General features: G+C 40.5%; 1 protein-coding gene across 1 annotated transcript in view; it reads right to left on the reverse strand.

Moving 5' to 3' along the window:
• kcnh1 (potassium voltage-gated channel subfamily H member 1) overlaps window positions 1–13,367 on the reverse strand; it is a 217,656-nt gene that overhangs the window by 193,964 nt on the left and 10,325 nt on the right. Inside the window, exons 2-3 of the mRNA XM_033025617.1 lie at window positions 2,918–3,041; window positions 937–1,043 (exon numbers count right to left, since the gene is read on the reverse strand). Coding sequence (XP_032881508.1) covers window positions 937–1,043; window positions 2,918–3,041 — 231 coding nt within the window. The remainder of the gene's footprint in view (window positions 1–936; window positions 1,044–2,917; window positions 3,042–13,367) is intronic.

The raw sequence follows: 13,367 nt of genomic DNA on the forward strand, positions 1-13,367 counted from the left end.
GGAGCAGAACAACAGACAGCCAACCATGTCATCTCTGGGTGCCCGCTCTACCACCCACCAAATGGAGCTCAGGGCCTGGCAGACATTGATGCAGAGACAACAACCTGGCTGCTCAACATCCAGCTTGAGATCTAACTATTCCTTTGGTTTATGTTTCATTCGCAAGAAGAAGACTAAAAGAGAAGTTTTATACCCATGTTTGAACTATACAGGTGGAAGCAGGCATTGGCTACCTGTGCCTGTACATTAAGACATACAGATTTAATTTCCATCATGAACTATTTTTAGTAGTACTACAGAAAATCCATGCAGACCCTGCTGAGTCTCGGTCTACATTAGCAAGTTTAATTAAATGTGAATTCGAGGAACAAAAAAAACATCAGGTTGAAAAAGAAATACAAAGCTTTTTCTTTCGTTTTTGAACAAGAAGCAAACACGGTCAACAAACAAGGTAAATTTATCAAAGGGAAACATAAATTCCAGCAATGGATCAAAACATAATTTGGTGAAGAAATTATGTCGATGGATAACCTTTCCACTTTTGGTGTTGTCGTTTTCAATATTTTCTACGTTCGTTTTACAGCATTCATTTATTTTTTAAAAGCTGAACACATTTCTCACAAACACATAATTATTCTGTTAAAAATAATAATCGATTAATATTGTGGTCAAAAATTGGTATTTCTTGCATAAAATATTTGATATGTGTTTAATCACGGTGAAAGTATCTTGCATTTTTAAGAAGAATGCCAAATATGTCATAATTGCCTTGCCGGTACATTTGAATTGAAAATAATTATTTTGTATAAACCAAATTAAATACCTATTTGTTAATTATGCTTACATGTATTATCTGAATTTCCATTAAAACTAAATCTATGTTATAATTTTCTAATGTAATTTCAAATAAATTCTGAATAAAATAATTCTACTTACTGTTTTTTTTATACATGAGGATTTCAAATGAGTTGATATCATAGTTTTCAAATGTCTGTTGTACTTTGTCAGTTGTTTCTTTCTCTGTTAACTCCCCGAACATGAAGCTATTAATCAAAGTTTTAATTAGAATTATTGGTGTGAAATCTTCATTTCATTGCTTCAAATGAGCGGCAGTAAAATATACCATTATATTCAATTTCACACTTCACACTTCCAAGTTTCAGCGTTCTAAATTCTTCTTTTTTTCCCCAGTGCTAATATTAAAACCATGTAATTTTGTACTGGTATGGGTTTATTATTGTCCCATGTCTCGATTTACAGTGAAAATCTTTGTACAATCCCAGGCAAATCATACCACACATTAGTACAACCCGTAGTGCAAAAGAGAAAGGAAACAGGGTGCAAAATATAGTTTTATAGCTACAAAATATAGCTACAGAGAAAGTGCAGATTGAAAAGAAGTGTAACTGCTACAACAAGATAGATTGGAAGATGAGGAATACATCCATAGCACATTAGAGATCTATTCGAGAGTCAAATAATAGAGAGGAAAAGCTCCTCTTAAATCTGATGGTAATACTTTCAAGCTATTGTTTCTTCTGCCCAATGGGAGAGGGGAGAAGAGAAAATGATCAGGGTATGAGCAGTCCTTTATAATGTTGGCTGTTTTCCCAAGGCATCATGGTATAGATGGAGCCGATGGATGGGGGGCATGGGGGAGCTGTAATATGTGATAGCATGGGCTGCATCCATGACTCTTTGTAGTTTCATAGGATGAGCAGTTGCCACACCAAGCTGTAATGGATGTGGGTAGGATACTTTCTATAGTGTATCTGTAGAAATTGATAAGTCATAGGGAACATGCCAAATTTCCTAGATGGGAAAAATGACTAGTTGCTGAATATGTAAGTTTAGGAGTTAGTTCCTCTCCCTCAAGTTATTGACTGTGAGAATGTTGTGTAATCTCCACTTTAGATATTTATCTATTGTTAACTATATTATGTGAAAAGGATTACTTTATCTACTTTACAAATATGATCATTTGTGAATTTTCTTTTCCTACTGTTTGACTGTATTTTCAACCTGTTGGGAAAGGTCCTCAATAGATTGCTTAAATATAAAATAGCTGGGATGTTGGATCTATACTGGCCATATTAAAATGAATATTATGAACAAATCATTCCACCATATTCTGCTCAGGGACCCTTGACCAAAATGATCTTTGGACTCCCAGGAAACCAAATAATACAGAGGAGAGTCTAGTTTCAAGCAAACTTAATAAGAAACCCTGTCCTGTGTCTACATCTAGAATGCTAATGAGCACGGATGGCACATACATTTTAGGGAAAACTGGTTAACGTGTTAAAGTGTTGAAAACAAGGCGGGAAGAGGAGCTAGTGTATAGGAGAAATGGTCAGGTGATCCAATGATGCTATGGGCAAGGAGGCTCTCACGAAATTGGGAAATGAGGGATGGGGTGGGGGAGAGAAAGTGAGAGAGCTGGGAATAAAGAGAGAGAGAGGGGGAGAAGGGGAAACAATGTTAAAAGAGAGATGAAAGAGAGATGGGAGAGAGAACGGGGGTGAGGGAGGAGAGGGAGGAGGTGATGAGACAATGGACAGCTATCCAAAGATGACATATGCCAGAATGTATTCCTGATGAGATTAAATGTTTGCCCACAGCTCTTTTACCTACTGCTCAAGCTATAATGTGTCAGGTGTTACTTGCTTTGAATTTGCTTGTGTGTTCACTATTTACTATCAATGTAGGTCAATGGTGAACACATAAGCAAAACATTTTACTGCCCAAATTCAAATAAGTCAGTGGTTACTCACAAATTGCAATAAAATACTGATGCAAAGTTGCAAGTAAATATTGATGCAAGATTTGTTCTGAAAAATCAAATTGTTCTGTATGATGCATTGAAGTACATTTTACTTTGAGAATAAAATCAAAATGTCATCACATGTTTTAATACCTGCAAGTGCTGCTCTTTTGCATAACTTCTGCTCGATGATATCCTGATAGTTTGCAGAATCCATCATTGCTATACACAATAGGCCAGTCCACTATCTGGGCATTCCCAAGTACAAAATTTGTGTCTGTAGAAAAATAAAATAGATTTTTTTTAAATCTCATGTTGACAGGATGTCACAGTTCTTCAACATTATGTTGTGTCATGTCTTCTATCAACATATTTAAGCTAATAATCCGTCGTTCAAACCATCTATTATAGATAAAACGTTTATCCACTGGGAAAGACTAGGAATTAAAAAGGTTGGAGATTTGTACGAAATGGGAAACCCTTTATCATTTCAGAAATTACAATGCAAATACAATCTGAAAGGTAATCAATATTTTATATATCTTCAAATTCAAGATTACTTGAAAAAATATACCCACGAATATCAAACTCTGCTGCCAGATATATTAGATGAAGGTATGAATAGAAACGCAGGATCAAATAATTTAATATCATACTTGTACAATATCATTCTAAATATAGAAATTCCATCGTCAGATGTAATTAGAAGAGAGTGGGAACAGGAATTAAGTTTAAAAATACCCAAAGCCAGATGGGAAAAATATCTGCTATATGTACATAACTGTTCGATTCATGTAAGACATATTCTAATTGAATTTAAAATACTACATAGACTATATTACAGGTGCACAACCTTTTATCCGGAGTTCCAGAAACCAAAAAGCTCCAAAAACCGGACATTTTTTCCAGGATGTCGTCTGCACACCAGAGCTCGCGTTTGGCGCCAAACTTGACCCGAAACGACCCACGGTCAACCCAGGTCTGTACTACTGTAGCGGCTGCCTCCTCCCCGGGGACCGGGGAGACACTTAAACATCTGTAAATCATTGCTTAAATGTTAGTCAGTTAGTTTGGAGGGCTTTTATGTGAAGGGGGGAGGGGGGGGTGAAGGGGGTAACTTTAATTTTTAGTCCCCTACCTGGTCGGAGAGGCGGGGAGCGGGCAATGCCTTACCGGGTCGCTGTACAGTAAGCTCCGGAGCGCTGTGGCCGCCGACTCCCAACATCGCGGAGCTGGGGCTGCGGGCGTCCAGCCGCGGGCGGTGCCGGTTGGAGCTCCGACCCGGGCAACTCTACCCCTGGCAGCGCGGCGCTCCAAATCCAGCGCCACCCGCAGCCGCACGCCCGCAGCCCCAGCTCCGCGATGTTGGGAGTCGGCGGACACAGCGCTCCGGAGCTTACCGCACGGCGACCCGGTAAGGCATTGCCCGCTCCCCGCTGGTATCCCAGCGCTGTGGCCGCCGACTCCCAACATCGCGGAGCTGGGGCTGCGGGCGTCCGGCCGCAGGCGGTGCTGGATTTGGAGTGCCGCGCAGCCAGGGGTAGATTTCGCCGGGGTCGGAGCTCCAACCGGCGCCGCCCGCGGCCGGACGCCCGCAGCCCCAGCTCCGCGATGTTGGGAGTCGGTGGCCACAGCGCTCCGGAGCTTACTGCACGGCGACCCGGTAAGGCATTGCCCGCTCCCCGCCTCTCCGACCAGGTAGGGGACTAAGAATTAAAGTTTCCCCCTTCACCGCCCCCCCCACCACATAAAATCCCTCCAAACTAACTGATTAACATTTAAGCAATGATTCCCCGGTCTCCGGGGAGGAGGCAGCCACTCCAGACTTTTCAAGCCGCCCGCGCTACCTACCTAATCTACGCTAAAAATCTTCCATTCCGAAATCTGAAAAATTCTGAAATCCGAGAAGTGTCTGGTCCCAAGGCTTTCGGATAAAAGGTTGTGTACCTGTACTCAAAAACTAAACTGAACAAAATTTTCCCAAATGCATATCCCATCTGCGACAAATGTTTATCCCAAGAAGAAACTATAACACACTCTTTCGCCTCTTGCATAAAACTCCATAAATTTTGGAAAGAAATCTTTGAAATTTTCTCAAAATTATTAGAAACAAAACTGGACCCCAATACAGAATTGATTATTTTTGGAACAACAGGTGCCTGCTCTGAGCTATCAATATTTCAAAGACGTTTCCTCAACTACAGCTTGATAATGGCAAAAAAACTTATACTTAAATTTTGGAAAAATGCATCTACCCCAACCCTCAAAATGTGGATCACAAGTAAGTCTGAGATGCTACATCTTGAAGATATGAGACTCGGCCTAGCAGGAAAATCAGAGCAATTTTTAAAGATATGGTCTCCTTTTATTGATTCATTACAAGTATAGCATAGTGCAACACAACTCTGGAATTAAACCGATTCACGAACAGGGTGATGGGTGTGGTGAGAAATGAAGCAGGTATATCAACACACAAGGGTCTCTTTTTTTATTTTTCTTTATTATTTTGGGTTTTTGTCTTCTTACTCTTCTATAGGCTTTTACTCGTTCACTCCTGGACTGCACTATCTGGTAGTCTAGGGGTTTACACATCACTATTTCTTTCACTCTCTCTCTTTTTTGTTCTTTCTCTCTCGTTCTATTTTGCTCTTGTTAAATTTAAAATAGAAGATGTACATTAAATGTATTTTGTCATATGCCGCGGTCTATACTACTGTACACTGCTTCTAACAAAATTTAAATAAAATTTAAAAAAAACCATATTTAAGTAAGTCTGGCAGTCAAATACTTCAAATGTCAAGACCAGGTGCTTGATTTCCTAGTACAGTTCACATTAAAGCACATTAATTTCTAATCAGTTTCTAAAAAAAGGATAATGCATTAAGTCCTAAATACAAGTTGTATCTTGACTAATATAAATAATCTGGACATTGGTAAAGAGCTACAATATCAAAAATTGTAGGTATAAAAAGATAATTCTTAAAATACTATAAGAGAGCTGTGCAGAATATTAACACGAGTACGTTAGGAAGAAAGATATACGGTGAAAATTATGACAGACAAGTCTGAGGAAATTATGTTTCAGAAGAACAGAGGAAACATACAGAGATCGAGTAGCAGAGAGACAAATCATACTTACCTCTGGCCAGCAGTTCCAAGAAAACTGTCAGAAACATGTTACTTGTCAGTTTGCTCACCTCTAACTTCCCTGTTTCCACATTGAGATGGAGAAGTCAGAGATGAGCTGAAGCTGGAACTCCATCAGCAGGTTCACCAAGAGACACACTCAGAGCCAGCCCCTCAGCTTTATGTTAGTCATGGCTAAATGCCCAGAGCAACCTACTCATGCAAACGAGGACCCAACCTTGATTCAAAATGTAGGTCTTTTTAGTGGATTATATTTTTCTTTTTTGCTTTAATTTTATGTATTTCATTAATTTCTAGTTGGTTTTATGATACTTTTAAGTAACAGCATTTTTTTACTGATAAATGTCTTCTAAATTATTGAATCCTTTTCAACCATTTCCCATTCCTCTTTGCATGACACCCCCAGAAATCATTCATCCAGATGAATTAATCCCTCAAAACCACATGTGGAAAGTAGAGTCACAGGAAGAGACTGAGGGGAAGGGTGGGTATACTCCAGCTAAATGAAATGACTTATAGAATTGGATTTGTAAAGGTAGTTCATGCCTGACTAATCTTAATGATAATTCACAGAGATGACAGGGGAAATCTGTGATGTTATTTACAAGGTCTTCAAATTCCAATCTGTTAATGTCCTTTATAAGAAAGTGCTAGATTTATTTACATCACCTGCATTTGAAGGAAAATTATTGACCTAGCCAAGGAAATCAACTGAGCAGCATAACTGAAAATAGGGATAATAGGAGGGTACTCAATCAACAACATGCAACTTAATGGTGCCTTCAAGGAACTGTATTGAAGTCACAGCTATTTACGATATTTATGATTAGATTGGATTAGGTTAGATTAATGTCATGTCATATTCACCAAGGTGTAATGAAATTCCTTGTTCCCATAATGCTCACAGATTAAGTAGCTTGTTACAAAACAGAATGGTGCAAAATCCAAGTGTTGCAGAAGAATATTAAGGAACAATAATGGAATAACCAAATGAAGTAGAGTTACGAATAAGGGTACATGGCAGCACTTCCAGGAATGGAGTGTGAAATAAGTGATTTGTTCAGCAGTCAGATAGCAGTGGGAAAGCAGCTGTTCGTGTGTCTGGATGTTTGAGCTTTCAAACTCCTGTATCTTCCCCCCTAAGGTAAAAGAGGGAAAAGAGAATAGCCAAATTGAAAGGCTTTCTGATGATACTTACCGGCTTCCTGACACCATGCACCATTAAAATGAACTGGATGGAAGAAAGTAACGCACCTGTCAGGGACTGGCCTGTGTTCACCACTCTGTAGGTTTCGGTGGTCAAGTGCAAAGCAGCTGCCACACCAGCTGAAATGCATCCCTTCAGAATACTTTCTATAGCATATCTGTAGAATTTCAAGTGAATCCTCAGGAACATAGAATCATAGAGTGATACAGTGTGGAAACAGGCCCTTCGGCCCAATTTGCCCACACCAGCCAACATGTCCCAGCTACACTAGTTCCACCTGCCTGCATTTGGTCCATATCCATCCAAACCTGTCCTATCCATGTCCCTGTCCAACTGTTTCTTAAACAATGGGATAGTCCCCGCCTCAACTGCATCCTCTGGCAGCTTGTTCACCTACCACCCTTTGTGTGAAAAAGTTATCCCTCAGATTCCTATTAAATCTTTTCCCCTTCACCTGGAACCGATGTCCTCTGGTCCTCCCTTCCCCCACTCTGGGCAAGAGATTCTGTGCATCTACCCAATTTATTCCTCTCATGATTTTATAAACCTCTACAAGATCACCCATCATCCTCCTGCGCACCAAGGAATAGAGACCCAGCCTACTCAACCTCTCCCGATAGATCAAACCCTCTAGTCCTGGCAACATCCTCGTAAATCCTCTCTGAACCCTTTCAAGCTTGACAATATCTTTCCTATAAGATGATGCCCAGAACTGAACACCATACTCTAAATGCAGTCTCGCCAACGTCTTATACAACTGCAGCATGATCTCCCAACGTGAGCTACAACAACAGCCATGTCACCCGGGTCTTACGGTGGGTGAATAAGTGCATACTGGCGCACTTTGCGAGCCGGAGGTAGTGTGGGAAGCCGCAGGCGAGGAGGCGATGTGAGCCGGGGGGTTGGTCAGCAACATCCACTGGAACCAAAATGGGCCCCATTTTAAAAAAGGGTTTACTATATTCAACATAGATGAATAACAAAAGAAAACATTTAAGTGAGGATAAGGCCCCCAAAAAAGAGCAATGTTCAATCAAATGACATTACATCAATTGATAGTGTACTGAACAATAATTTTGCCTCCGTTTTTAGTGAATAAGCTGGTAAAGAGAAAATAATTGACAATAATCACATCCTAAAAACTCAATCATGCTTGACTGATGCGATAGAATTCTTTGTGAAAGGGGGGAGAATATGCATGGGAAATGCAGACATGGATAATAGATTTTCGAATGGACTTTAATGTGGTAGCACAGGGTGCACTTTTGAGTACGGCTAGGGATTGGGGAGTGAGAGAAAAAAGTTGAATGGGCAGTAAACTGGCAAAAAAATAACTAGATTCTAGAGCTAATTTCTGGGAGTAGGTGGAAAGTGATACTCCACGAGGAGCATGCCAATATCATATATAATTAGCAATATATATTAGCTGATCATCCAACTCAGTATCCTGTACCCGCCTTCTCTCCATACCCCCTGATCCCTTTAGCCACAAGGGCCACATCTAACTCCCTCTTAAATATAGCCAATGAACTGGCCTCAACTACCTTATGTGGCAGAGAATTCCACAGATTCACCACTCTCTGTGTGAACATTTTTTTTCTCATCTCGGTCCTAGAAGACTTCCCCCTTATCCTTAAACTGTGAACCCTTGTTCTGGACTTCCCCAACATCGGGAACAATCTTCCTGCATCTAGCCTGTCCAACCCCTTAAGAATTTTGTAAGTTTCTATAAGATCCCACCTCAATCTTCTAAATTCTAGCGAGTACAAGCCGTCTATCCAATCTTTCTTCATATGAAAGTCCTGCCATCCCAGGAAACAGTCTGGTGAACCTTCTCTGTACTCCCTCTATGGCAAGAATGTCTTTCCTCAGATTAGGAGACCAAAACTGTACACAATACTCCAGGTGTGGTCTCACCAAGGCCCTATACAACTGCAGTAGAACCTCCCTGCTCCTATACTCAAATCCTTTTCCTATGAATGCTATACCATTCCATTCGTTTTCTTCACTGCCTGCTGCACCTGCATGCCTACTTTCAATGACTGGTGTACCATGACACCCAGGTCTCGTTGCATCTCCCCTTTTCCTAATCGGCCACCATTCAGATAATAATCTACTTTCCTGTTCTTGCCACCAAAGTGGATAACCTCACATTTATCCACATTATACTGCATAAGCCATGCATTTGCCCACTCACCCAACTTATCCGTCAATTTGCAGCTTCCTAGCATCCACCTCACAGCTAACACTGCCCCCCAGCTTCGTATCATCCGCAAACTTGGAGATGTTGCATTCAATTCCGTCGTCCAAATCATTACTATATATTGTAAATAGCTGGGGTCCCAGCACTGAACCTTGCGGTACCCCACTAGTCACTGCCTGCCATTCTGAAAAGGACCCGTTTACTCCTACTCTTTGCTTCCTGTCTGCCAGCCAGTTCTCTATCCACATCAATACCGAACCCCCAATACCGTGTGCTTTAAGTTTGCATACTAATCTCTTATGTGGGACCTTGTCGAAAGCCTTCTGAAAGTCCAGATACAACACATCCACTGGTTCTCCCTTTTGTCTTCCTTAGTGAAGACAGAACCCAAGTAGTTATTCAATTGGTGTGCCATGTCCTTGTTCCCCATGATCAATTCACCTGTTTCTGACTGCAAGGGACCTACATTTGTTTTAACTAATCTTTTTCTCTTCACATATCTATAAAAACATTTGCAGTCAGTTTTTATGTTTCCTGCCACTTTTCTTTCAAAATCTATTTTCCCTTTCCTAATTAAGCCCTTTGTCCTCCTCTGCTGGACTCTGAATTTCTCCCAGTCCCCTGGTAGGCTGCTTTTTCTGGCTAATTTGTATGCTTCATCTTTTGTTTTGATACTATCCCTGATTTCCCTTGTTATCCATGGATGCACTACCTTCCCCGATTTATTATTTTGCCAAACTGGGATGAACAATTGTTGTAGTTCATCCATGCAGTCTTTAAATGCCTTCCATTGCATATCCACCGTCAACCCTTTAAGAATCAATTGCCAGTCTATCTTGGCCAATTCACGTCTCATACCCTCAAAGTTACCTTTCTTTAAGTTCAGAACCCTTGTTTCTGAATTAACTACGTCACTCTCCATCCTAATGAAGAACTCAACCATATTGTGGTCACTCTTGCCCAAGGGGCCACGCACAACAAGACTGCTAACTAACCCTTCCTCATTACTCAATACCCAGTCTAGAATAGCCTGCTCTCTCCTTGGTTCCTCTACATGTTGGTTTAGAAAACTATCCCGCATACATTCCAAGAACTCCTCTTCCTCAGCACCCCTGCCAATTTGATTCACCCAATCTATATGTAGATTGAAGTCACCCATTATAACTGTTTTACCTTTGTTGCACGCATTTCTAATTTCCTGTTTGATGCCATCCCCAACTCCACTACTACTGTTAGGTGGCATGTACACAACTCCCACTAACGTTTTCTGCCCCTTAGTGTTTCGCAGCTCTACCCATATATCGATTCCACATCCTCCAAGCTAATGTCCTTCCTTTCTATTGCGTTAATCTCCTCTCTAACCAGCAACGCTACCCGACCTCTTTTTCCTTTCTGTCTATCCCTCCTGAATATTGAATATCCCTGGATGTTCAGCTCCCAGCCTTGGTCACCCTGGAGCCATGTCTCCATGATCCCAACTATATCATATTCATTAATAACTATCGGCACATTCAACTCATCCACCTTATTACGAATGCTCCTTGCATTGAGACACAAAGCCTTCAGGCTTGTTTTTACAACACTCTTACCCTTATACAATTATGTTGAAAAGTGGCCCTTTTTGATTTTTGCGCTGGATTTGTCTGCCTGCCACTTTTACTTTTCACTTTGCTACCTATTGCTTCTACCCTCATTTTACACCGCTCTGTCTCTCTGCTCATGCTCCCATCCCTCTGCCACATTAGTTTAAATCCTCCCCGACAGCACTAGCAAACACTCCCCCAAGGACATTGCTGTGGTAAATACTTAGTGGATACCCACTAATCATGCCAGAAGAAAAGGTAGATCGTATCCACTGAAATTACAGTATACATTTAATAATACAATGGAAAGATAAGAAATAGAATCAGGAACTGACCTGAAATCTATTCATGCCTGAAATCACATAGCTCTCTGGTGTAGAAGATTACAAAAAATTATAATCCTTTCCAAAAAAGGAATTTTGCCTCATCTCAGTCCTAAATAGCCATTTGAAACCGTCTCCTCTAGTTCCAGACTCTCCGGTTAATGGAAATAGACTCTTAGCCTGCACAGTAGAAAGTATGGAGACTGATATCTCAACTCAACTCCAGTCAATGGAGGCAAATTCATTGCTCAATTGCTCCCATTGGTCTACCTTTCATCATATTGATCAATCTTCACTGCACTGAATCAATGACAACTACATCCTTGTGTATGGAGAACAAATTGATTCATACAGTTTAAAATGAACTTTTGTTGGCCGAGTGGTTATGCTAGATGGTCAGAACAGAGATGCATCAATGATCATTTTGATCAAGAGCCCACCACTACAAACTTCAATAGCAGACAGGAATCAAATTCATACTTTTTCTGTGCGCACCGTGGAATATACAAAGAAATTGTCTACATGATTTTTAATAAAGATAGGTTTGGAGGAGGGGTGGGTGATTGAGAGAGGGGCAGAAGCCCAATCTCTGTGAGCCACTGGACTATGGGCCTTATGAGAAACTGAGTTAAGGAGAAATTTCAGCTGTTAAGAGATTCAAATGAAGGGGTTGCTGGCTGTAACAGGATCATTTACCATGAGACTGCTAATGTATTTGGTCTCCTTGTGCATGGTAAGATCTAGTAAGATAGCCTGTTTTCTAATTTTCAAAAAAACTATTCAAAATACATTTTATTCAGTTTATGTTAATAATAATGTCCTCTATAATTATTGTATTATCTTTGCTGTATATTTTCTTGGTTTCTCTCAAATTGCATCAGTGCTGTTAGTGAGTCTATAAATTATTCCATTCAATATTTATATTTTATGCCGACCCATGTTGATTCCATTATCCGTTCTTCTGGGTCAAGATTATCTCATCACTGCTCTTATATTATCCTTTATTATCAAAGTTAACACACCAATTTTGTCTTTCCATTCTAAAAGGTAGGTTTAGATACGTCATACTTCACAAATACTTATTATATCAATACAATCTCTCTAGTCATGAAAAGTTGCAGACTTTATTCGTTGTTCGGAGACATTAAAATTATATTTTACTTTATTCTTTTCTTGTCTCATTATCTCTCTCTCAATCCCGCACCTTCTCACTTTGTCCACCATCCCCAATTTTTTTTATTACATCTTCTGATTAAATATTTTAAGTTTCACTTCTTTTATTCAATTCTGCCTATTCTCATGAAGGGTCTTTCAATCTCATTGGTAAGGAAATATGCCATTATATGAAAACAAAAGAGACTGCCGATGCTGGAATCTACAACAAAAGACCAGAGCACTGGAAGAACCTAATGGATCGAACAGCATCTTTGGAGGCAAAAGGTGCAACTCATTGATTCAGATCAAACCCTACAGTAGTCCTAGAAACATAGAAATTAGGTGCAGGAGTAGGCCATTCGGCCCTTCGAGCCTGCACCGCCTGATGCATGGTCTCAAATTGAAACTTCAGCTTACAAGTTTTGCCTATGTAGATGCTGCTTAACCCGTTGAGTTCCATTTTCATGCCATTGTTTGCTCTTTTTACATACCTCTGATTCCATTCTTCCTGTAAAAGCGCCACAGAAAGCCTCGAGGTGAGTGCAAATGTAACAAACAATTGGCACTATTCAGAAAATTAGGGATTCAGTGGCAGAGAATTGGGTTGACTCCTTGGTCCAGTAGTGAGACTTGGCAGGGTTTGTCCTGCCTCTGCCTCTTTTCCAGCTTTCTCTACACCACTGTAATCATATTGAAGAAGGAACCCGTCCCAAATCATCACCTACCCATGTCTCCCTGGGATGTTGCCTGTCCTGCTGAGTTACTCCAGCACTTATGTTTTATCAATAAATTAGAGTGTGATGGAGATGTCCTTTGTTGTCCAGGCGTTTCAATGATAAGTGAAGGGCTCAGGAAACGGCATCTGCCATTGACCCATTGCAATGGTAGGCAAACTGCAGTGGATCAAGCTTTCAAGGAGGATGGAGTTAATGTGCACTATGACTCTTGAAGCAATTTATGATGGTGGATGTCAGAGCCACTGGAT

The sequence above is a fragment of the Amblyraja radiata genome, chromosome 8 (assembly GCF_010909765.2).
Source record: "Amblyraja radiata isolate CabotCenter1 chromosome 8, sAmbRad1.1.pri, whole genome shotgun sequence".
In the NCBI taxonomy this organism is placed as follows: Eukaryota; Metazoa; Chordata; class Chondrichthyes; order Rajiformes; family Rajidae; genus Amblyraja; species Amblyraja radiata.